Genomic DNA, 26,086 nt, shown 5'->3' with positions numbered 1-26,086 from the left:
TTTTTTTTATTTATTTACTCTTTGCAGCGACAGCCATTTTCTGATTTGGGCAACAACTATACAACAAAGTCGGTTCGCTGCCAAACGATCATCAAGAACCAGAAAGAGGGGATGTATTTTGTACATCGTGCAACATCATAAGCAGGGGTGTCTCTGTGCATTCCGAATTTATGGTCGCATACAGCCTGCGCAGCATACCAGCAGCTATCTTGCACCTTTTTTGCAGCAACGTGTTAATATGAGGACGCCCCGTGAGTTGGTCATAATAATGCCCAGATGCTCTGTAAGTTGAGGGATGCATTGCTGCCGATATGATGGGCATAATAATATTGGGCACCTCAGCAATGAGATATACTGGAACAGCATAGTTCCTTTAGGTGACAGATGTTATGCGTTAAGCCTATTAACCAGGACGCGCAGCTGCCTTTGTAACCGAAGAAACAACTAATGAATATCAGCGTAGACGTACGTGGCTCCTTAATTGCATTGGGGACAGAGGAATAAGTAAAAAAAAAAAACACCACAAAGGACTGATTCCTGACGAACGTCGGTACAAAGACGACGATAACCCTTCTAAATTTAAAGCACCAATCCAGGAGAGAGTGTAACCTGGTATTCCACTAGACTGCAGATGTGACATCAAGGAATATGTAGTACTCCGCATTATAATAAACATTCGCTATGTCAGAGTGCTTCTCTAACAAGAGCGCTGACGTGTTTAAAGCGACGGGTTAGTTTGGTACGGCTCTCGATGTCCTTCCACGAGCCTTCCAAATTTGAAATTCCCAGTACAGAAGCCAATTTGACTGGGGCTTTAAATAATATTGCTATCAAAAAACCGCACGAGGCCACGTGTTAATAGGCCGTGTTAATAAGCTCTTAATAAGCCATGTTGCTAAGTTAGGGAAAGAGGCCTATTATCTAGGATTAAACCTAAACCAGAGTCCTTCAAATGCCTAAACTTTCGTTTTTTTAGGAATGGCATGATTTTAGCAAATTTCCACGTAAGAGGTAGCCAGCTATTTTCAAGGAAAATGTTAGCTGTGTTAAACAAGTCATCAGGCTCCTCGAAGTCAGGCTCCTCAAATATTTAACCTTGCCACCGTAATACATGCATCTGGACCTGGGGCAGCCGCAGACAGCTGTGAAACATCAATGAGTTTCAACATTGTGGGTGACAACTGAATTACCATTATACTGATCATGCTGCACCATCCGCAAACGCAAAAGAAACTATATAACACGTGTCTCTTTTTCGTCTTTGAGAGAGTTGCTCACTTTTAGGTGTTACGGTTTCTTTCGCCTTAGTTATTACAACCCGCTTGAATATGGCGGCCACAATATTGTCATTGGTTCAAATAGTTCGGCATTGGTTACTCCAAAACTTCCTTCCAAACCACTTGCCTTTTGAACATGCGTGCGCGGGGTTTTTATTTCACCATGGGCTGGTACAGCTAATCTGGACCCCTGCCCACTCTGGCCTGGCCCGGAACGAATCCGCGCAAGACGCGGCTCTAGGCTTCACCGACCGAGCGGACGTCAATTTAGACGAGGGTTTCGTCTCCCTCTCGGGAAGGGACAGGCTCGTGTCCTACAGGGAGATTGCCAACCACTATCGGCTGACCCGGGCCCACTGCCCACCCACGCATCCGTCCCTAACTAAACGCAAATCCGTGGTCTGGCGACTCCTCCAGACAAACTCACATCCTAGCCCGATTGTCTACAGATTACCCAGGGCGTTACCCCCCAGAGTGCCACAGGTGCCAGGAACGAGCCGACCTAGCACACATGCTATGGAAATGTCGGCAGGCAGCCACACAGGAGTCCGTACTGCGCAGCTCCAACCCGGAGAATCAGCTTTGGATCGTCCAACTGGTCGAAAATGCTTCCAAAGCCCAGGGGCTTCTGGCTGACGCCTAGGAACTCCAGTTGGCAACTAAATAAGTTTATTCTCTTCTGTCACTTGGACAAGAATCTTGTGAACTTACAAGAGATGCAGTTTTTTTTTATCATCTAAAGAGTTCGCAGAACTGGCAGTGGGCTTGGTAGGAGGATGACTAGTAAAGGACTGATCTGAAAAGGACTGGCGATATTAGTGTTTGGTGAGAGAGAAGCAAGTTCTGAAAAGGAACTGAGACGAAGCATGCACACGAGAAGGGGTGAGAGGTAAGGGCTAGCAGACCGCGCGGGAAGATCGGGGGACTGTAGGGCCGTAGAGATAAAGTCGATGGGAGATTTAGCAAGATCATTTGGGAGGCACAACACAGGCAGTATTGAAACCAACAGTGGGACCTCATTGAACAGCTGCACAGCACAACTCAGACACAGCCTGGGTGACATGGGCTGCATGAGCTCTCAAGAGCAGCTCATATACCGGTCCATCATCTGAGTCGCGCTTTCTTCCAATAGCAGTGGTAGTGACGTCAGTAAGAGACGCATCCACAGTAGTGGACCCACTGGCAACGACTGAGGCATTCAACTACGGCAATCGCCTGATTCGCCTCACTTTACGTGCGCTGACGTTTATCGATCCCTTCCAAGACATTGCCTTCCTCTGCGTAAAGCGGACAATTTGAGCAGTCTTCAGGGTTAGAATTTCCACAAAGGCACAGGTTACCTCACCAGTCTGACGCGGAGCAGGCGGGTAATCGCCCCCACTACTGAATCAACATTTCTTAACAGAGCACAGAGCGCTTCCAGCCATGCTTCCAGCGCTTCTTGCCAATGTCAACCGAGGAGGGCAGATCAGATTCCGCGCTTCCTCCTCGAAGCCAATCAGAACAGACTTACAAAGATGGTGATGACGATGACTCCTAAATGACGACGACCGCAATAATTATTTGTAGTTCAAATAATTTATTTTTATAAATTTAGGATTTTTAAATACTGAATGATATTTGCCTTTTTTGGCATAGATTGCGCTGTTAAAAAGATGTTGAAAAACTTATCTAGCCAAGTATTGCGCTACACTGGCTACACCCAGCAACCATGACAAGAGGGTTGCAAGCGGAGTGTTTCGTTTCGTGACTGCTATGTTCATTAAGAGCAGTCGTGAAAATTTTAATGGTTTAGACAAAATTTTGTAGCACAAAGTAACCTCACTGATACAGCTAGAACGGTAAGTTACAAGGAGCATTTATATAATTCGACACAGCTGGTTCAGTTAGCCATCTTTTGGGCTAGATTGTGCTCACCTCGGCGCGGTTGTTGCAGTGTTCATCACCAAAAAGATAATTGGCTGGTATTTAACATTTGTTTTACAAAGATTGTGATGTTGTCGGGCGAAACATGCTACCAATTTAACTCGCCTGGCTGCCATCGGTGTGGCTATCTCTGAACGCTGAAAGTTTTGCATTGTTAATGTGAATCCTTGCTTACTTTACAGTGTTCATCACGAAAAATATATTAGACGTTTGTTTTACGAAGCTTGTGACGTTGTCGGGCGAAACATGCTACCAATTTAACTCGCCTGGCTGCCATCGGTGTGGCTCTCGGAGTGCTGCAAGTTTTGCATTCTTAATGCGAGTCCTTGCTTACTTTACAGTTACCTTCACGTGGCGTCATGGCAACTAGTCCGGATAACTGTGGGGACGATGGCAAAAAGACTGCGCTGTCTGCGGAGGATGCTACGTGGAGAGATGCCAGTGATGCCTGCAAGGAAGAATCGCAGAGCACAGGTCGCCCGACAGATTCCGAGGACGTTGAAGACACCGAGGAGGAGGACTTGTATATAATAGATGAGGAGGAGCTAGAGAGGCTCGAAAAGGCAATGACCGAAGAGGAGAGGATGGTATGACAACGTTTTTGTGCGCTAATCGTGGCCGCAGATAATGTTGTGAAAGAGAGGAAGCAAAAACCCCGGCTGTCACCCTAGTTTAGTGCACGCAATTTACCTGAGGGAGATGCGGGGCTGGGGAATTTGAGGTTGTAAGAAGAGGGGGTTCGTCGCACATTTGCGAAAGCACAAATTGGGGATTATCGGAATAATATTTGACGATCGGTAGCAGCAGTGCAAACTTTATTCATGAATCAGTATGGCATAATCATCACGGAATTCGGGGCATCCTGATTTCTTGTGCTGAGCTTCACAGCCTGTCGATGCCGCCCTGAAGATTTTATAGTGCTTATTCTACAACATACCATATTTTTGTTTACAGTCAAAGAAGGAACGTGCATTAAATCTGAAGGAAGAAGGCAATGCAAGCTTCAAGAGGGGCCAATATAATGATGCAATGGAGTCCTACACAGAAGCCTTGAAGACATGTCCCCTATCCTTGTCAGCAGAGCGGTCTGTTCTCTACTCAAATAGAGGCGCGACATGGTCTAGGCTGGTGAGCAGAGCTTTTGGTGTTTGTCTGCGCCCCTCTGTGAAGTGTGTTGTCGACGTTGGCAGGCTTTCGTTTCTTTGTGCCAGGATATTCGCAGCAGTGTGAAGGCTGTAGACTAAAAGCTATGCTGTGAGGTTGACAAGAGGCCCATGATTTATGCTTTGTTTTCCTCATGTGCCGTGAATATGTAACACGCAGTTTTGCGCATGTTCACAGGTCATTTTAGCAGTTCCCACTGCATAAGGCAGTTACCTCGCTATCTTGTTAAAGTTAACTGCTCGAATGATTCAGGGTGCTCATACGGAGGCCCCACCAGTCTTATTTGGTGACCGTTCTGTTGAGTCCCAAAGATTGCGGAATGTGTGAGCGATGGGTACTCCGCACCAGCTGAGGATGCTCGTCTATGACCGAGATGTCCACTTTGCATGAATGTGTCTTTTGATGCTTGTAGGTACATCTACTTTCCTTCATCAGGTGCAATTCAATTGCAGCCACTACAACTCTTGTTTCAAATCTTGTGATGTGCTGGGAAAGTTATAGGTTATAAAAATAGTGCTGAATAAATCTTGGTTTAGCCCGGTTGTTGCTGAGTGATGCCAAGTGAGCGCTTTGAAGCATGTACAGGTGTGCTTGAAGTGGGAATAAGTGCACATCTTGAAACGCGTGTACTCCCAGGGGGTGCAGCATTGCATTTGCAGTGCTCAAACTTTTGTGGCTTGCAGTGCAGCAGGCATGCATTGAGCACCAGTGTATTGTTTGTTGATGGTAACAGTTGCATACACTACAAGGGGCCCACTGTGAAAGTTTTGTATGTGGCTGCCTCTCCGTTGTTGGGGCGAAGGTGGGGACAAAAGGTGTGGCTTCCTCCTGGCCTCCCACACCTTCCTCCCATTTTGCAGCAGCCATAGACGCTTGCACCAGCTTGTCCACGGATGCTATCTCATTTAAAACTACTGTGTGATTGCCCTAGTGTGTGATTAGCTTATATGTCTTATTTCAAGGAGTAATCTATCTGTTTAATCTTCTGTTTCCTTTTCCTTTGTTTAGGAAAAGAACAAATTGGCAATACAGGACTGCACAAAGGGTGAGTAACATTTGTAGGGGCATGTTACGCAGCCTTGGGTTATGCAAGTGTGCAAGGGGGTGAGCCACTGATTTTGGTTCGTAAAAGATTCAGCCCATTGTGAAAAGACTGTGAAAAGCTGCCATACGTGTTGCTTTGGGAATGCCTTGCTGATGACTGATTTAAATGGACATTCCTTTGCCAGCCATCGAACTGAACCCCTCCTACCTGAAGCCCGTCTTGAAGAGGGCGCAGCTGAACAAGGAGATGAAGAATCTGGACGAGGCGCTAAAGGACTACCAGCGTGTCCTAGAGCTGGATCCTAGCATTTGGGAGGCAAGGCACGCTTGCAGGGTAAGTTTGCCCTGCTGCTTGCGAGTTTCACCATTCAACTCAAAAATATTTTGTGTGGTGTCTTCCTTGGTGTTCGTTGTTCATTGTGTTCATTATTTATTATTTTCTTTTCCTGTCGGCACGTCAAACTCTGGAAAAGTTGTGGAAGCATGCTGTCCTTTTTGCAGCCTGCATTATTTATTTATATATTTATTTATTTATTTATGGGTACTGCAATCCCCTGGAGGGATTTTAGCAGGTTGGGTACAAAAGAAAAAATAAGCATATAACACCAGGCCAACAGATGGAACAATCACTCATATTTCACATAGTACACAGCCATATAACAAAAGGCAAACAACGAACCATCACTTGCGTTTTACAAACATAAGCAGACGTACAAAATCATACAGGCGCAACGTCACTTGCATTTTACGAAAAGAAAACGGAACTTATGTGATTGCAGTTGATCCCATGAAAACATAGGCGGACAAATGTGGGGCATAAATGGGTCTTTCTGAGGTACTAAGTTGGGCTGATTAGTTTGAACCAAACATACTGGGAAAACAGTGCAAGGACGGGGAGGATGTTTGCCTTTTTCATTGTCTATCTTCGTGCTGTCGTATCAGTTTTTCCAGCCCAAAACGGGGCTGAATCTGTGAGCTACAGCTATTGACTATTTTTTATAGAATCTGTATTAGGGTCCTTCCACAAAATCTTGTGTGCCTACGTCCTCACAAACAAAACTATGATGTTAAAAGGAAATATGGCAAGAAAACAAGCTGCTTGTTGTCATCATTCCCCACAATGACTGTTGCATCGTTTGTAGGTCCTTTTAGTTAAACCTGGATGTAACGAACCTCTATGTAATGAATTCCTGGATTTAACGAAGTTTTTCGATTCCCCGTTGCCGGTTCCATTGAAACCTATGTGTTTGTGACCTCTGAGTAACTAAGGTGTTGCGATGGTTAACCTCGATGTAGCGAATTCTCTTCACTGATCAGCCATTTTTTCTTGCACTTTTTCTGAAAAATTGGCTGGAGAAATGCACTTATTTAGCGAATTTCACCTGCACTGCGAACTAACGTGCGTTCGCAGTGTGAGTGCGGTATCGGTTGTGCCAGAACTCCCTGTCGGCGTGCAGTCGCGCGTCTCCACTGCCTCCTGTGGTGTAGGCTTGTCAGTGATGAGTTCTGCGACCAGAAAATGAAAAGTTTTGCCTTTTCAAGAAGAACTCGTATTTTAAATGCTGTCTCTGCCGGTGAGAAAGAGGAACGTTGCCTTCCGGTACAGTATCCAGCTAGCACACTCGCAACAGTTTTGAGTGCGGCAAATTTCAAGTTGGCGTAAGGCGTCACTTCAGCATACGTTTGGTCCTTGAAAGGGGTTAAGGCACCGAAATGTGTCAAAAGGAAAAAGTGATACTTAAGTTGCGTTTGGAATACGAGGCTTAAGTGACCTTGGTCCTTCCGAGTGTCAGGTAGGGACCAAGTTCGTGAAAAAGCCGCAGGCGCAAATCACGCAGATTTTCCTGTGAATTAAATACTTTAAGGGCACAGGGTAAGGCGAAATTTTGAAAAAATGACTTTTTGTTTTTCTTCGCAATTAGGGAAGTTCAATTCCTTGTGCACATTTTCCATATCACACTTGTCTTAAAAAGTCTTATTTCGCGCTAAAAAGCAGTTTTCTCGTAAGCAAGTAGTAAGTGCCCACATCCTCTTAAAGGGGTCCTGAAATGCCTTCCGCCGATGCATGGATGTACATGTAACCAAATAAAGCAATGTATTAGCAATCTCCTCCTGCAAGAATTTTGTTAAAGCGATGAGTATTAGCTGAGAAATCGTAAATCAAAAACCGCGAATTATCGTCGCGCCGTATTTCCTCCTCCTTTCAACTGTTTCTTCGCTGTTGGCCTCCCCTCCCATGATGCTCCGCTCCTCAGCGGTGACGTACTTCCGCTATTGCGCTCCCACAGACTGCCGTCTGCTACGGGCCAGCTCTTTCGGCTTTTTCATCTCTGTAGACACCATGGACACAGGCTGGAAAAGCGAACGAATGACCTGGCCGCATGTGTGCGGCCTGGCCTTGCCCTTTCGCGGTGTACGTAGCTGCAGGGCTGCAGTTGGTATCGGCGGCGAACTCGCAGCCGCGTGGGGAGAATCGTGCGCTCGTTCCCTTTGGTGCACCGCGCACTGTTTATCCAAACAGCCCGGTCTCAGATGTGGCCCCGCTGGTGCCGGGTGTTATTTTGCGGTGGTTGTAATTCCTACTACCGGCGGCATGTGAAAAAAGACATTTTCAACCGACACAGAACCCGTGCACAAAACGCGCCGGATCGGATCGCTTTATCAACGGCGATGAACGTGAAGGCGAAGGGCAAACCAACGCTGCACTCGATCAGCGAGAACCCGTGTTCTGACAAACTGCACCCATGTGTTGCATTCAACACTGACGGGAAAGCGTTTGTTTGCACTTGTTTGGATAGTCGTAAAATGTCCAAACACTCCGGCACTCCGCTAGCAGATCAGCCGGCGAGACATTTCGGAAAACATTTGACAGATGGCGCCGTATGCATTAGTGTGTCGCTACGCAAAACTGATGAGACGCTCTACTAAAACTCCCATCGCGGTGTCACGTAGCGGGACGCAAAAATTTAGCGCTTAGCGTATGCAAAGGCCACAAACGCTGTACTAAAACTCTATTAGCAGCAAAATAGCGTGCGTATGTGAAACCGCTTGCGTTTAGAAAGCTGCACGCCGAGCGCGTACGTTTCAAACCTAGTGACATCGTTTAAATACACTGGCAAGCACAGTGTAACGTAGTCAGATATCAACCGTATGCTCAGGCGACAAGCAAGAGCTTGTTTTATGTGGGGCGGAGATTGCGCATAAAGGCCCGTTCGCACTTGCGACGAAAGCGAGTGAGAGCGGCAGGAATTCCGTCGCTTTGTCGCGCGACGATCGTTTTTGTCGAATGGTCGGGACAAATTTTCGTCGCGCGACAGAATTCCCGTCGCTTTCGCTCGCTTTCGTCGCAAGCGGGAATGGAAAGTTCTGCCGCTGCCGTCTGCTACGCAGCTCGGAGGTAACCGCGCGATCTGCTCGGGCCGATGAACGCGCACCGCACACTCCCGCACGGCAGCGCCCCAAGCGGCAGACGGCCGCATACATCGCTCCCGGCGCCCGCCTGGTGCCCGCCCTCGGCACACTAGCCAGTATATTTCAGGCACTATAATGGAGGAAAGATTTTTTGCTTCCGATGAACCTAGTTCTTTGCCCCTGTGTTTTTAAATACGTGAAGTGGTTAGCACGTCGTCCTCACGCAGCTCTGTATCGTCGTAGCATCGCTGATTGTCCGAACGAAGCTTGCAGCTAAGTCAATGCAGCGACCGAAGCTGTGTGTGTGTGTGTGCATCGCCTCCTGTGTGTTGTGGACGCGTTCGTTTCGCGATGAAATGCGACATTGTACTTCCGCTGGTGGATAGTGCTTCCCATGGTCTGGATTATCTTTCTCGAACGACGTACCACTCAACCTCGCATGGGGTATGTGCAGTGTGCCTGGCTAAAAGCCTTCTCGCTTGCGCGCCAGAGTTGTGACTTGCTGCTCGTCCCCGCAAACCGGGTGTGAGGTGAGTGCCGTATTTACGACGGGCAGGAGGAGGCAACTCATCGTCTGTCAATCGCGGTTCAGACTTGCAACGCATGTTGTGACGTTGCGTTCGTTCGAAACGCATCTCTGGATTGTTTTGAAGTTGAATAAAATGTACGCGTCAAACCCGGGCATTCGGCTCAGGGCGTTCTCTGCGATTGCACCAAAGAAGTGCCACGGGACTTTCTTTATGGTACGTACTCACGTAAGATAAAATCCACGACGTGTTATGGCCGTGTTGCATTCAATACAAACGGTTAAGCGTTTGTTTACACTTGTTTCGTTTGTCGTAAAATGTCAAAGCACTCCGGCACTCCGCTGGCAGATCAGCCGGCGAGCCGACGCTGAGCAGACGACTCATCTCTTTGCCGGAAGTGCGTGAAAAAGCCGCCCAATAGCAGGATGTCTAGCTCATGACGAACATCTGGGAATCGATGATGTAGACATGTGAAGATGGCGGCGTCCAAAAACACGAAGGAAAGGGTGAGAAAAAAGCGACAAACTTTGCAACAAAAGTGTGAGCTTTCCGCTGCGCGTAAAAGAGTAATACTTGGCACAGGTGACGTTGGCGACCCAATCTAGCGATTGCGCTAGTTCATTTAGTGTGCTCAAAATGCCTTTCAGGGCCCCTTTAAGAATGTTCTCAGGGTTTATTGTCATTTTTTTCCTAAAAAAACTTCCAGTTTCAGATCAAAATGCTTTTCTGGAACCAGCTGTAGTAAGAAATTGCTTAGCAACCATTGCATAGCATATTTTTCAGCGAGGGCAATACAAAGACCCTGTTGCACGTTTTTTTCACATTTTCCCTTCGAAGCTGTGCATAAAAAACATCTTTTTTGGGCTTCACACTCTAATGATTGCACCATTGGATGCTGTTCTTCCACTAAATGATGAATCAACGCATGAGCCAGCATTTTAAAATCAGTCAGACCAAAACCTGGGCGCAACACCACCATCAAGTGGCTTTAAGAGGTTGACCACAAGCAAAATACTGTGTGAACAAATCTGTACGATTGTGCACAAAATAGTCAAGGAAGGACAGACGACCGGGTGAAAAGCAAAAAAATGACTTTGACAGTGATTATGAAGCTGGTGCTTTTTAAATAAATGGCTCCATTGGTGTTTTTGGCAAAAAAGTATTGTTTTTCACCTCTTTTTTTACTTTAAACTCAATTATCTCAAAACAATGTTTTTTCTTACATAGGTACCATTATTTCCTATATCTTCCAAGACAACGAGCTGATTTTTTCCCCCTGTCATCTACATAACTTTTCACACCTGCTGTACTAGAATTGAAAATATGCACGTAAGAGTTTTTTTGGTACACAAGTTTTAATGCTAAAATAGTGCCAAAATTTAGGTACTAACGGACAAAAAATTATAAAAAACTGAATTTTTTAAGAATGTTCATAACTCTAGTACAGTTAAAAGAGCACAAAATTTGAAAGAAAATGATATATACGTTACGTAGATACCTTTATTAGATGCTGAGAAAAATGTACCTCAAAATGGCCAAAAATGCATGGGAAGTATAGGGCTTACCCTGTGCCCTTAAAGGGAAGCTGAAGCGCTTTCCAAAAAATTTGAGTTAGATTAACAGTTATATAGTTTCTTGCACGCTGATTCCGAATATCACATTGAAATTTATCGTACATGAGTCCAAGTGGCATTTATCTTGCAAAAAGCGCGGCCCCGTTTGAAAGACGCGCGCTTTTCGTCTTTTGACGCCCCTGATTGGTTGCGCCCGTCATGACGTCAAAGGAGGACACCCTTCGGCCGCGCGGGTTGTCGGAAGCATTGCGAACGATCGCACGGTTGCCTTTGCGGCAATTTAGCTTGCAGTTTAATTTTCGCACATGACTGGAAGTTTGTTTTATAATTTCCCGTGCTGTTGGTTCAATTATCTTGGAGCTTAAATTTGCTTTACACGACAGAGAACCCCAAAGCACTGACTGTGGCGTCGACTAGTGGGTTCCATCAAAATATTTTTGAATTAGGCAACCAGCATGGGGGGATTTTATACCTTATGTTAATATTAGCTACTGCCTTAACTGTTTCTTATTATACACAAAATCATTTATGCCGAAGATTAATCGGCGTTTTATAAACAATCTACCAGCGAAAAGCACGTACGGGCACTGCGCGAAAAAATAGCGTTCATGCGCTGTAAACGTATATGCGAGACACATCTTGCCGGTACACGCATAAACCAACAAGCAGACTCTGCTTCCGCATTTCCTTTGTTCGTTGTCGCCCACCCCAGCCCCGTTACTCATCCCCGTACACAGACCCACACGCGCGCGCCGTTCCGGCAGCGGCGCTACGGCGCCTCCGCGATTGCTAGCTGCACTTCGATGAGTGGCGTCTTACTGCTTCACATGCATTTATTCTGAAAACACTGCAGCATACTAGTGCCTGCTCAGCATTATTGGCTGTAGTAGGGCTTGATTTTCGCTTGTGCGTTGCGCATTCTGCTACAATATTACGGCCACCTCGTTATAATTAACAGACCAGTCGGACAAGGCAGTTACGTTGTAGTTACGTTACTTTAGGTAGCAATCACCAAACGTTTGTGATAATGAATCGATGGCCTGTTTCAGCATTTCTAGATTTAAGCATTTACCGCGCTAGTCGGACAGAGGCCGTATATTTACTCTTCGCTCCTAATATTTTAGTATCATCATTATATATATCACCGACTATCACTGGAGCACACTTGAGGTTCAGTGACAACAAGTGCTTGCCAGGTTATAATATGCAGCCACACGGAATCTTGGGGAAAAATTAGGCCCCCGCAGTCAACAGAAATTATGGCACGGTGGTGGTTCGGAGTGGTGTTTTTTTTTAAATTCCAGACAAACATCACCTTATCGTGACATGTATACTTGCAAAATAAGTAATCTGGTTGTCTTGGTTCTTTTACTTTGTAGGAATACTTTTTACCTGTTAGCCGGGAGAGAACTTCTATCAGGATTGGCCCCTTTTTTTTAGTTTCGCCAAAAAATTGTTTTTTTTTTACTTTCCTGAGCCCATAGGGAAAGAAAACCGACGCGTTTAACGAAACAAGTATTTCCTGAACAAATGTGACTTGGTGTCTGGAATGGAACGAAACATCCCCGGCCAAAGTGCAGCAGTATTCCCCATCCTTCCTAAATCTAGAATCTAATGCGAACATTCACGTCCGTCGCATCAAAAAAAAAAAAAAAAAAGCCGCATTGGAGCGGTTTACAAAGTATTTAACGTAGTGTAGTATATTCTCTGTCATCAAGCACAGCCACCTCGGCTGTCGCTTCCGTATGTTATCAAGCATCCCGGTGTGGCATTATTCTCCTTAGGAATACGGCATGATAACGTATGCCTCGTTTGCTTTTCGTGCATACTTTTTGAACACGAAAATTGTACGAATGAGTGCTATCAACCACAACAACAAGTATCATTCACAAGGAAACACGGCGAAAAGAGCATGGCCGAGGCGGCCGATCCGGCCGGAAGTCCAGGTATGACGTTTTTCAGCCGGTTTTCGCCCGCGCTCTTCGGTCTTCCGGCATCGCGCAGCGAGTGGGGGGCGGGGCATCGGGCCACTTTTGTTTGCTCATTGCGCCGCTTCTATTGCATGTATTGCGAAAATATTTCGTACACATGAACTATTCAATGTGTACTTGCTGCTAGTCAACTTTTCTTTTAATTCTAAAACCGCTTCACCTTCCCTTTAAGGGCGAGTTCCCCATCACTGATGTCTAGCATATTGGTTTCGTTGCTGCTTCATTCATGCGAGCCTTAACTCGAAACGTGCATGTAATAAAAAAGCTATTTTTTGTCAACTTCGTTATATCCAGGTTTAACTGTACTCGTATACTGGTCATGGACAGCAATTGATCATAAGTTTTGTGCCTTCCTCTAATGCAGTGTGATTGTAACCATCTGTTGCGTTGTTTGTTAACAGAAGTGTCGAAATCAGTGATGGTAACTGCAACAGCTGACCCAACATTGCACCAGTGCAATGATTGTGATCATAAACATATTACACGGAGGGCTAATGTAATGCTATAACTACATAGATTAGGTCATGTTCAGGGAAAATTTCATATTACATGATATTTACCCCCCAAACAAAGTTTATGAAAATCAAGTTGAACTTGATCTCTCACCAGAACTGCGTGCTTTACAAAAAATATCTATGGTCTCAAAATGGACTGTAGCCTGAAACAAAATTCTTCTGGCGAAGTGTAAACGCATTGAAGACAAAGTGTGGCGGTAGTTCCTAATCAAAAGCAAATGTCTCACCATGGTAAACTATTCATAAACTTTCTTGACTGCTGTGGCGAAGGCTTTGAATAACACACTTGTATCTGAGTTTCGCCTGCGCCTGCTTGAAGAAAATTACCAAAACATAGTGAATGGCATTGCCAGAAATTTCTAGGTGCCCTCGTAGCAGCCTGCAGCAAATACCACTCTGATGTTTGTCTGGGTTGGGAATTAAAGAGTCTATCAGTAGTGGTGTGACGAAAATGGCTCGTCCAGAGAACAGATATATTGGGCTAGTATGGCAGCCTCGTTTTCACACTTGTACCAGTTCTCCCTTGGCATATGTCACCTGTGTCAAAATTTTTTTGTGTTGACAAAGAAAATATTGGGGCTGAATAAACTCTTTTTATAGTGAAAATAAAACTGGAACATCTTGAAGATATACAAGTGTGTCAACACAATAGTCCATCTCTTCAGAGCATGATGACAGTGAAAAGTTTGTTTTCTCGCAGTGGAATGGTTAGCTCTGTGCCGTTTGTACTTGCCACAGTGGCTCAGTGGCTAAGGCGTTGCACTGCTGTGCGCGAGGTCGCAGGTTCGATTCCCGGCCGCGGCGGCCGCTTTTCTGATGGAGGCGAAAAGCGAAAACGCGCCCGTGTGTATGAGGTTTCGGCGCACGTTAAAGATCTCCAGGTGGTCAAAATTAATCCGGAGCCCTCCACTACGGCGCGCCTCATCGCCTGCGTTGCGTCGGCACGTTAAACCCTACAATCAATCAATCAGCTCTGTGCCGCTTGTTGTTTTCTTAGCAAGACAGCTGCTGGGTGGTGTGGAAACGCGTGGTTGCATATCTGCCGTGGGTATGCCAGATAAAGTTTGAGCGGCTGAGGAGTAATGTGAATGTGACTAGCAACGCAGAACAGAACCGGCTCTGTGGACAGCAGCCTGAGGAAACATAGATTAGTTGAAAATGAACATCCACTGCAAATGCAAGAACAGTGTTGTAGCTTAATTGCCTAATTAAACACATTGCAACCTCACTTGTCACTCAGGTCAAGGGTCAGTGGAGTATTTTCTTTTTTTTTTTTTTAATTCTGGCTCAGCCAGTGGTGAGTCTTTTCAGCATATTGAAGACACTTTGTGATGTTGCTGTGGCTCCTGTGGAACACTGGGCAGAGTATGTGGAAGGCTTGATATTCAGTGCCAGAGTTGTGCTGTTTGCTGACTAGATTACCTAGGAGGGCACACAGATTAGTATTGGTGTCATTCGGCCTAAATTATTGAATGGTTATTGCTTTGGCCTGAAAGGTGGCATACGATTCTTATGTGGTCATCATCAAATGGCATTTGGTTATTGGTACAGTAAATTGATGGTTACGGTTATGTAGTCTGCTGTTATGTCGGTGGAAGCTATAGCAGCATGCCAAGGTTCCTGTTTGCTTCCAAGTTGGGGATTCACTTGGGACTAACAAAAATGCCAAAGGGATAAAAGCCCGAGGAGTCTCAGCAGTGGAGTTGCTTCTAGCAGTTGGGGATTTTTCGTTGATGGTGGCAGCTGGCAGTTTCTTCGATAAAAGTTGGGGGCCATACTTCCTGATAACCTACAATGGGTCATAAAAATGGAAAAAATGGTTTTCGGTCTTTTTCTGAAACTGGATGTCTTGTAAAGAGGGCATGGGGTTAAAGAGCCATGAAGAGAAAACACAAGTTTGGTTCATTCAAAATATTGCCTCGTTAGAATCATACTGACACCACTTTTAACGTAAACTTCGCTCAAATAAGCTACATAATTAGGAAAAAAGGGAATGGCCATGCGACCCACCAGCTCATTTCCCGCAACAGAACCTATGATGTCATTCGAGCCAGCTCTGCGATTGGCGGAGGCCGGCAGAAGCAGACGCAAATTAGGTAGAGCTTACAAACTAGCCGAACGAGCGATTTGCGCTTAAATTTAGGGCACATTCTTTACAAAGCAATAAGAATGATGGGACAAACAGTGGAAGTTACGAAAGCACATGTAAACATAGAAGTACTGATGCGTACTGCCGTTCGTACTGCGCACAGCATGCTTGGTTTAGCTGCACAGCACTACGGGGCTTGGGGTTGTCTCAGACGACACTGGCAGATTGACGCAAGCAACGGTGTCTTACGTGACCACATTTGTCGAGCGAGCACTGTTTCAGGGAACGAATGTTTTCTCCCAGAACAAAAACAAGCCAGGTTTAAATACGGGCAAAAACAAACCAAACGCTTGCCACGGTATGGTGGCGCCATCTAGGTTCGGGTAACGTGAAGAAACGCGGGAACAAACCAACACCGCTGTACAGGGTGGAGACAACCTTTGAACGGTCCCGTGCCGCCGCAATTGGGTCAACGTGCTCAACGCGTTGTTCTTTTCGTCTCCCACGAGACCTAGCAACGCGAAACAGACAATATGATTCAAACTTCTTCAGTAAACCGCGTTGCGGCGACAATTTTAGCGCGGTTTTGACACAATGACTTGCTTTGGCGGCGAGCGAGCGACCCAAAATGGCGGCGCCAGCGTATACGTGTCTCTACCCTGTACAGCGGATGCGTGAATGAAGGTATTCTATGCTGCAGAGTGGTCGGTTCCTGTGATGTCATTGCAAACCCCGAAAACAAACGATTTAGCGGGAAAATCAAAATTTTAACCTAAATTGTTTAATTTCTCAGTGAATAAAGCATCGTTTGTATCCGGACAAGTGCTGGGGGCACTATAAAACACGAAATCTTTTGAATAAAACCAACTTGCATTTTCTCTTCATGGCTCCTTTAATAAAAGAAAAAAAACTTGCAATGAACTTGCACCCTATTTTGGCAGCTGTGCTGACAGTAACAGTTGCAAACATCCATACTTTACGTTGGATGGTGGTCGATGATAAAAGCATCGTGGTGAAAAGGGTAAGGAAGGGTTCATAAAACATGTGGCTCTGATTTGATGCGTTTAAGGATAGTGCTATACATGTACAGCCACAACGCCATATTTGAAAATTCGTGCCTGTGCAAGTGTACCTGTAAAGACTTTGTAGTAACTTCTTTTAAATCTTCTTTCTGCTGTGTTTGTGTTTGCGTAGAACTTTAGCATTGCACCCTGCACGCTTGATGTGTTTGCAGTCATATACAAGTTAGATCTATGCTCCCCAGGTTGAGAGTTTCAGCTCAGTTTGGAATAAGAATCAAATGATTAGATCTTATATTCACGCAGACAAGCAGCAGTTAACACAGCTACTGCGATGCCTCAGAAGTTAGCGAAATGGAATTTGAAAGTCAGCCCAGCTTCACTGACGTAACGTCACAAATTGCCCGTTGTTCTCTAATTTCAAGGCCAAGCTTCATAGAACATTTTAAAGCCAGCAGATGGATTCCTGTTCGCGCCAATTCATTTTTGCCCTGTTCCGCTGCTCACACCGCCTGCTGGAACCGTTCGTTACTTTTGAACTTGGAACGTTGCCACGAGGGATGCCGCAAGGCCTTCTTGTTTTTTTCACAGGGTATTTTTTTATTTGCTATCGCAAAAATCAAGCCGCCATGTAGTATTTTTAATTAAAAGAACAGTGCAGCTATTACTTATATATTGATGTCTTGCTGAAAATATGCTTAATGTTTTATTTTTGTTCAACAGTGTTGATAAGTATAAACATTGCCACCAGATGTAGTAGTTTAAAAAAGCTTTGTCTGTATGTATAAGCATGTTGTTCAAGCGTTCTTTCAACTAACTGCATGTGTGCATGGGGCTTGCTCTCCTCACCGTTAGACTATGCCTCTCCACATCAGGGCGACCGCGGTTCCTCGTTTTGTTCAATGAAAGCCTCGTTCATGAACAACTTCGCTGTTAAAGTTGCGTGTTATAGGGCAAGCGTCCGTGTAGAATAGTGCGGCGTATGCCCGTGGCACCGAAGGCAGATGGCAAGTCTGGTTTAATAATTAATCGAAATAGTGCCACGTCAGAATGGCGATTAATTCAGTTTTAAGGCAAACATAAAAGACAAGGTACATATAAGATAAAAGATAGCTACGAAAGATAGAAAGATGTTGCTAGGCTTTAATGTTTTAGTGCCTGGGAATAGATAAGAAATAAAAACACGCTGTTGCAATTGAAAAGTGAAATAGTGAGCTTTTTCTTTAAGTGGAGAACTCGGTGGACATTTTTCGTCTCTGATTTTGGTGAAAAATTTTTGACTTTTGCAATACTTCATACTAATCAATTCACCGTAATTTTTTTTTTTAAATACAGGATCAGAACAGTTTTTACTGTTATATATGTATGTATATATATACACACTTACACACACATACGAGGAAACATCTGCACCATGGTCAACCTGAGTTAACGTTTGTGTAGTTTCTAATAGCAGGTAAACTACGCTTTACATCAAGGAGGTAGTTTGACGACGGTGCTGGCGTTTTTTTTTACGTGTAAGGTTTTTGCGGACTGTTTCGAGGACTTATTCTTTTAAAATAATTGTGAAAAGATTAAAGTTTGTTTTAGTGGGAATTATGAAAGGTGAAAATTCTTTAATGGCTGGCTTGGTCTGTGAGAATTGCGAATGAAAAATGTTCATGTATGCGGGCTAAAAAAAGTGCCCATTATTTTACTTTCCGATTGCTACAGTGTGTTTTTATTCCTTATGCAAACAGACTTTTTGTGGCTTTTTCCTGCACTTTGGTGTTTGCACGCACACTGAAACATTACAAGCCGAGCCAATTAACAGTAGCTAATGCAAACCTGTACTCATAATGTAATTCCCACAGTAGCCTGTATGGCCTCGAGTGGGGCTCAATTACGTTACCACCAGATTTTTCTTTAGCATATGCCACAAACGGGAGCCACGGGTGCAGGGTAGAGAGCAAGTGGCCATCCATTATTTCTTTAAGTGTGACTTAGCTGGCCCAAATCAAAGTACTGTCAAAGGTAATTTGTTGGAGTTGTATCATGCCCTGTAAGTTCCCCCTCCCTCTTTTTGACAGACACTGCCTGATGAAATCAAAGAGAGGAATGAGAAATTACAAGCTGAAATGATCGGTAAGAGCAACTGCTTTCCTCCCTTTGAAGTGCAGGTACACTTCCAGTGCATTTGCTTGCCTCACATTTTTGCATCTGTTTTGTTTTTGTTTCCATATGTCATTGGAGCAGGAATTGGCGCCTTACTAAAAAACTTGAAAGCAAACTTAGGTCGACTCAACGGGACATGGAACAAACAATAAAACACTTTGGGACATGAAACGAGCTTCTTGGGTCAGAGAACAAACTAGAGTAGAGGATATCGTGGTTCAAGTAAAGAAAAAGAAATGAACCTGGGCTGGCTATGTGGTTAGGCGAAATGACCACCAGGGTAACAGAGTGGACGCTGAGAGGCGGGTCTAGAAGAAGGGGAGGGAAGAAGGGAAGGGAAGGGAAGAAAAAACGTGATTGGCAAAGGAGCATTTCTTTTCCGTTACTCTGAAGTCATTCGTGAACAACCAACCCCAAAAGTTTTGGCGCTATCTCTCAAAAGATAAACAACGCATTTCGGAGATAAATGTTTCAGGCGAAAGTATTGTTGACGCGACTACCATTTCTAACAAATTTAATGCCTTTTTCCAATCCATGTTCACGCGGACAGCTTCGCACGCTGCGCTGCCATCATATGTTTTTGATTGTCCTATGCCTGAAGTAGAAATAACAGAGGATGGTGTCCTCAGCCTTTTGCATAAACTAGATGTGAAGAAATCAGCTGGCCCCGATCAACTGTCCAATACTTTTTTAAGTAAATATGCTGCATGGGTAGCTAAATATCTACATCAAATTTACGTTATGTCCTTACGCACTTCGACTATTCCCGATGACTGGCGCTCGGCAAAAATTATTCCCGTGCATAAATCTGGCTCTCCTCTAGAAATTAACAACTACAGGCCAGTTTCCTTAACGAGTACTTGTTGTAAGCTATTCGAGCATATTATCTATAAGGCCATCATTACTTACCTAGAATACAACCATTTGCTTTATTCCAAACAGCATGGTTTTAGATCTGGCTTATCAACCGTTACCCAACTATCTGAAATAACAGATGATTTAATTAGTACACTAAATACAAATGGTCAAACCGACGCTATATTTCTAGATTTGTCAAAGGCATTCGATGTCGTCCCCCATCCCGATCTGATTACAAAACTACTCGCAATTGGCATTGAACGAAAAGTAGTCGCATGGATAGAATGTTATTTAAGAAATAGAACACAGTGTGTCGCCATTAATGAGTGTATCTCCGAAGAGCTGGACGTGTACTCTGGAGTTCCACAGGGCTCTGTATTGGGCTCTCTCCTTTTTTTAGTATATATAAATGATATTTATCTTACTGTTGAACCCCCTATCCATATTAAATTATTTGCGGACGACTGCATGGTATACACAGGTATTAATACCCGAGATGACCAAACTAAGTTGAACAATGCTTTGCACTCAATTGAGACATGGTGTACAAAGTGGGGTTTAAATGCTACTAAGACAACTTCTATTACATTCAGCAACAAAAAGAGGCCCCTCGGCTTTACTTATTCTTTAGGTAATGCTACCATCAACAAATCTGATAAGGTTAAATATCTAGGCGTCACACTTACAAGTAACCTCAGTTGGGAAACGCACATTGATAACGTTTGTCAGGGTGCACTTAAGAAATTGGCATTTTTGAAAATAAAGTTGCGCAATACCCCTCCTGCTGTGAAATTAAACGCTTACAAAGCACTAGTACGACCTAAGTTGGAGTATGCAGATGTCATTTGGAGCCCTTACCAACAATACGTGATAAGTAAAATTGACAGAGTACAGAATTTAGCTTTGCGCTTCATTTATTCTGTTTATTCGCGTCACTTGAGCGTAACCACTTTACGTAATATGGCAAACCTCCAAAAACTCGAGCAGTCTAGGGTCATATCTAGCTTAAAATTTCTTTATCAGCTTTACTGCGGTCATTTCAAATTGTCGCGGGAATACTACATCCAAGAGCCTTTCAAACATTCAGCGAGAACTCATCACGGTAAGACTATTAGGCAACCGATTAGTTACATTAATTTGCATAAATTTTCATTGTTTCCTCGAGCAATTTCTTACTGGAATATGTTACCTGAAGAGAAGGTGAACTCTGTGATGTTAGAAGTGTTTTCTCAGCATATTGATAATATAAGCTTTGGTTGAAGTGTTGTTTCAAAATTGGAAGACATTATCATTTTCTTTTCTTTTCCACAAGCGATTGTGTAAGCATATTTACGACTCCACCTATGTGTGTTGTACGTTTTAAAATTATGTCAAGCAACACTGATGTATTGTCAAGCTGTATGTTGAATTTCTGCCGATGTATTTCTTTGTCTTCACTCCTGCATGGGCCCGAGAAGGGCCGGCAGTATCTGTAAATCACAACAAAAAAAAAAAGGAAATTCGGAGGGGAAGAATGGACTCCGAGCAGTGCAGGACAGGAGCTGTTGGAGGTCGATGGGAGAGGCCTTCGTCCTGCAGTGAACCTAGTAGGCTGTTGTTGTTGATGATAAGGATGATGTTTTTGTCTTTGCAGGCAAACTGAAGGAGCTTGGAAACCTTGTTCTAAAGCCCTTTGGTATGTCCACTGACAACTTCAAGCTGATTAAAGATGGCGAAGGGGGCGGCTACAAGATAGAGATTCAGAAATGATTGTATAGTCAAGTCCAACCAGAGTGAATAAATTTTTTCAGTTTCACTCATGTGCAGGCAGTAGCTGGAGTAAATTTATAACATGTACATTTTATCAATAAATTCCAGTTATTTGTTTAAACTTAAAGCATAGTCTCTGTCTCTCTCTTTTTTCCCAAGTAAATTGAGGTCGAGGCTGCAGGTGTAATACAGAATTTTAGGTGTCGTATATATATAAAAGTATGAACAAAGCTTTTTAGGTGTGAAATAAACGATAACCTTAATAAATATTGTTACGGGGTGCAGAACAGGTAAGACGATCCACGGGTAAGAATGTACATGGGCCCCTTGTACATTCTATTTATTGAATGTACAAGGTGGCCATGACTGAGTCAGACAAGGCCAGGCAACGTGCCCCACCCACCTTGTTTATTTGAAAATCTATATAATTGGGGAGCCTACCTCAATACAAATGTGTATGGCTGGTAAAACTGACATGGAACTTGTGAGGATCTACTGTACTTACACTTGCTATTGAGTCCTGATGCAGGCTGCACAGTGTTTCATTACTATGTATCGCATGTACCCTTCGTATGCTTTGAAATTCATTAGACGCTCGTAGGGACAGAACCCCTGGTTATTTCTCATTGCATGTGCTTGTTGCACTTCACCAGTTTGTCACAAATGGGAGGAATGGCTCTTTGTGCTCCGTGTGTTGAGTGCGTATCATGCAATGATCCTAGACGATGACATTTCCCTGAAATTACACTTGAAAAATTCTGCTACACTACTCGCTATTTTTAGCAAACTACCCTATGTTCACAAACAGATGTCTTTTAGCTTACCTTGTGAATATGGGGTTCTTAATTCAAATGCTCCTGTTTTAGCAGGCTACCCAATGTTCACAACCAGATGTCTTTCAGCTTACATTGCAAGTATTAGATTATTAAAACACTTCTTGTATGGAACTTATAACCTCAGAACCTCTCAGTATTGAGTGAGGTCCTCCTCTCTGAGCATGCATTGAAATTTTAGGCACCTTCACACCCCAACTTGATTGACTATTTTGACCATTGAAATTTTAAACTACGAGCCTTCTACACTCAAATGTACACAGTTCATGTTCACAGCAGCACATAAGAGGACGTAGACTAAGAAGACAGAAACATGGAGCTGTTTGAGTTTTCTTTTCTTATTCTCCTCCTTTTGTGCTGCTGTCTCCATTACCGCACACCAGCTTGCCCATTTTGCCAGTTTACAGCACTTTTAGTAATGCTATACACATTCCATGCATATTTTATTCACAAACACAACACACTGAATAACCACTTAACGTAGTTTTTGCACAGGTTGGACTTCTACTGCTGCTGCTACTGCCTACTACTACTGCTACCACTGCTACACTTTGCTGAGCATGCATAAGGTTGTTGGGGTCAGAAAGCTACATGCAAACCACTTCATTGAAGCTTGCAAGATTTTTCCTTGTCACACATCATGTCTTGTTGTGGAATTTTCCCGGGGCAAACTGCAACAAACGCTGCCCTGCCTGAGTTGAGAAGTAGGCGAGACGGGCAGCCCCTAAACCCTAGACCCTATTTACGACTAGTATAGCTATGAGAAGATGGCGTAAAATAAATGGCCACCTAGATGTGCTGTGCTGTGTCTTGAAATTGTAACAGAAAGAGGCTAAGGCAAGGGGGTGTAACAGAACTGGGTCAGTAAGGTGTTTTCAACACATGCCAATTTTTTTTGTTGAAAGGGGCCAAACTTGCCCATTTTTCAGTGGGGTCTGGGCAAGTTGCAGGGGATGATCAAAGTTTCTAAACTCTACGGGCAGCCACCTGGCGTTATGTTAAAGTGGGTAGTCATACCTGAAAAAAACTGTCCCCTGTTTGGTGTCTTGCACCAAACGTGGCAGCTTTTGGCCACTGTGGTGCACAGTGTGACCATCTTGTCCATTTGTACTGCAGGTATGAGTGTTGTGAAGTACTTGCTTTGCGCCCTTCATGCCTCGATCAAAGCAGCGGGGGCAGCAGGAGTGCGCAGTTTCTTATTTATCTGCTACCTAATGTGTGATGCTGAGGACAAGCGCTCCCTCCCTTAAAGGGGCCCTGAAAGGCGTTTCGAGCACACTAAATTGACTAGCGCAATCGTTAGATTGGGTCTTCAACATCATCTGTGCCAAGTATTACTATTTTACACGCAGCGGAAAGCTCACACTTTTGTTGCAAAGTTTGTCGCTTTTTTCTCACCCTTTCCTTCGTGTTTTTGGACGCCGCCATCTTCACATGTCTACATCGATTCCCAGATGTTCGTCATGAGCTAGACATCCTGCTATTGGGCGGCTTTTTTACGCACTTCCGGCAAAGAGATGAGTCGTCTGCTCAGCGTCGGCTCGCCGGCTGATCTGCCAGCGGAGTGCCGGAGTGCTTGGACATTTTACGACAAACGAAACAAGTGTAAACAAACGCTTAACCGTTTGTATTGAATGCAACAGGGCCATAACACGACATGAATATTCTCTTACTTGAGTACGTTCCATAAAGAAAGCGTTGAAGCCCCGTGGCACTTCTTTCTTGCAATCGCAGAGAACGCCCTGAGCCGAATGCCCGGGTTAGACGCGTACATTTTATTCAACTTCCAAACAATCCAGAGATGCGTTTCGAACGAACACAACGTCACAACATGCGTTGCAAGTCCGAACCGCGATTGACAGACGATGGGTTGCCTCCTCCTGCCCCTCGTAAATTCGGCACTCACCTCGCGCGCGGTTTGCGGGGACGAACAGCAAGTCACTTAACTCTGGCGCACAAGCCGAGATGGCTTTTAGCCACGCACACTGCACATACCTCATGCGAGGTTGAGTCGTACGCCGCTTGAGAAAGATAATCCAGACCATGGGAAGCACTATCCACCCGCAGAAGCACAACGTCGCATTTCATCGCGAAACAAAGGCGTCCACAACACACACCATCGCCTCCTGTAATGCCAAACGCATCTCGCACTTCCAAATGGGAGTGAGTAGTATGCCTGCAGTGCCCATATGCTGCGAGGTGGGGCCCCAAGCTGAACCGAGATCACGCAACCGTAACTGACTTCTAGAGCGGTTTGTGCCTTGTTTCCAGGGCAACCGATGTTTGATATTGTCAAAGAAATGGTGCTCGCTCCAGCGCTAGAAAGCTCAGAGCCGCGGAGGAGCATGTTTTGCCAACGTTGCCGCTCTCCACCACGCGTCGCCCCAAGCTGAACTGGCGTTTTGTGCACAGGTTCTGTATCGGTTTAAAATGTCTTTTTCACATGCTGCCGCCAGGAATTACCACCGCCACAAAATAAGACCCGGCACCAGCGGGGCCACATCTGATACGGCGCTTTTTGGATAAACAGTGCGCTGTGCATCCAAGGGAGCGAGCGCAGGAACCTCCCCGTGCGGCTGTGAGTTCGCCGCCGATAAAGAGTCGCGTGCCGCCGATAGCAAAGTTCTGCAGCAACGTACACCGCGAAAGGGCAAGGCCAGGCCGCCGCACACATGCGGCCAGATTTTTCGTTCGCTTTTCCAGCCTTGAGCGGAGAGCGGGATTCATGGTGTCAACAAAGCTTGCCCGTAGCAGACGGCTGTGTGAGCAGCGCAATAGCGGAAGTACGTCACCGCCGAGGAGCGCAGCATCATGGGAGGGAAGGCTCGCTCGCCGTCAACAGCGGAGAGTAAGTTGAAAGGAGGAGGAAACGCGGCGCGACGATAATACGCGGTTTTTGATTTACGATTTCTCAGCTAATACTCATCGCTTCAACAAAATTCTTGCGGGAGGAGATTGCTAATACATTGCTTTATTTGGTTACATGTACATCCACGCATCGGCGGAAGGTATTTCAGGACCCCTTTAATGCCTACCTTACACAGTGCAGGGGAAGGAGGAAACCTGGTGGAGTGTGTGAGTGTGTAGAGCTACTTTGGCATTGCCGAAGTACACACATGGTATTTTGATTCATTTATATTTTACATACCCACAAGACTGCTAGTCTTATTTCATGGCACAAATAGACTTGCACTGGGCCTAAGCGTCATGTTTGTAGCACATGTTGCTTCTGTTATGTTCAGCAGTGTAGTAGTTTGGGCGAGTCGGCAGATAGCGACGTGTCGAAGCGCACCACAAGACGAGGGACAAAACACAGAAGACACACAGTGCGCTTGTAATATTTGTTCTGTTCTGTAATATTTTGAAACGTAATTAGACCAGTACAGGTGCCATGTTTTCTGTGGGTTGTGTTTTGGGTTCATTTATTTTCAGTGCTCTACTAGCCTATAAGAGGGCATCAATAGCACTGGGAGGTCTGTAGTGATTTTTGTAGTTTACATTATGACAAATGGCCCAAAGGTTATAAGAGTTAAGCCAGGTACCTTCCCGAAAACATTAGCACCGCCTATCACAGGCGATGTAGTGGTTTGAAAATTTTTGAAGAGCTCTAACTTTGCTCATTAATGGTTGCATGCAGCCCCTCAGCTGTAAAACAGTAAACTGAATTTTAATCAGTTCGTCGTGTGGCTTTATCATGAAATATAATGTGCACCTGGCTGCTAGGGAAAGTGCGCCACATGTGTGTGCACTACACCACATGGTCGTTGCATCACTATGACCCACTTCTCACTCAGCCCAAGGACGTGGGTTCGATTCCCAGCCACCGCGGCCGCATTTTCGATGGAGGAGTAAAGCGGAAACGCCCGTGTGTTCGAGATTTCAGCGCACGTTGAAGATCCCCAGGTGGTCAAAATTAATCCCGAACCCTCATCTTGCCTGGGGGTACTCCTACTTT

The 26,086-nt window shown here is 44.8% G+C and overlaps 1 protein-coding gene across 1 annotated transcript; it reads left to right on the top strand.

Moving 5' to 3' along the window:
• Positions 1-2,977: 2,977 nt before the first annotated feature.
• Positions 2,978-21,425, top strand: LOC144156137 (tetratricopeptide repeat protein 1-like). The gene is made up of 7 exons (XM_077687967.1): positions 2,978-3,118; positions 3,545-3,790; positions 4,158-4,331; positions 5,376-5,412; positions 5,597-5,745; positions 18,607-18,661; positions 21,183-21,425. Exons 2-7 carry the CDS (start codon positions 3,563-3,565, stop codon positions 21,296-21,298), a joined length of 759 nt encoding a protein of 252 aa, XP_077544093.1. The 5' UTR covers positions 2,978-3,118; positions 3,545-3,562; the 3' UTR covers positions 21,299-21,425.
• Positions 21,426-26,086: the final 4,661 nt, after the last annotated feature.

The sequence above is a fragment of the Haemaphysalis longicornis genome, unplaced genomic scaffold (genome assembly GCF_048455015.1).
Source record: "Haemaphysalis longicornis isolate Haplotype H1 unplaced genomic scaffold, Haemaphysalis longicornis Haplotype H1 scaffold_1, whole genome shotgun sequence".
Classification (NCBI taxonomy): Eukaryota; Metazoa; Arthropoda; class Arachnida; order Ixodida; family Ixodidae; genus Haemaphysalis; species Haemaphysalis longicornis.
The sequence above is the reverse complement of the archived record's forward strand: the minus strand, read 5'-3'. Positions and strand labels throughout refer to the sequence as shown.

What these genes read in the sequence shown, in the direction of transcription:
- LOC144156137 (XM_077687967.1), top strand. Translation starts at nt 3,563, where the DNA reads ATGGCAACTAGTCCGGATAACTGTGGGGACGATGGCAAAAAGACTGCG. An exon ending in AATACAGGACTGCACAAAGG is followed by an intron (nt 5,413 to 5,596) that starts GTGAGTAACATT and finishes TTCCTTTGCCAG; the next exon opens with CCATCGAACTGAACCCCTCC. An exon ending in AGGCAAGGCACGCTTGCAGG is followed by an intron (nt 5,746 to 18,606) that starts GTAAGTTTGCCC and finishes TCTTTTTGACAG; the next exon opens with ACACTGCCTGATGAAATCAA.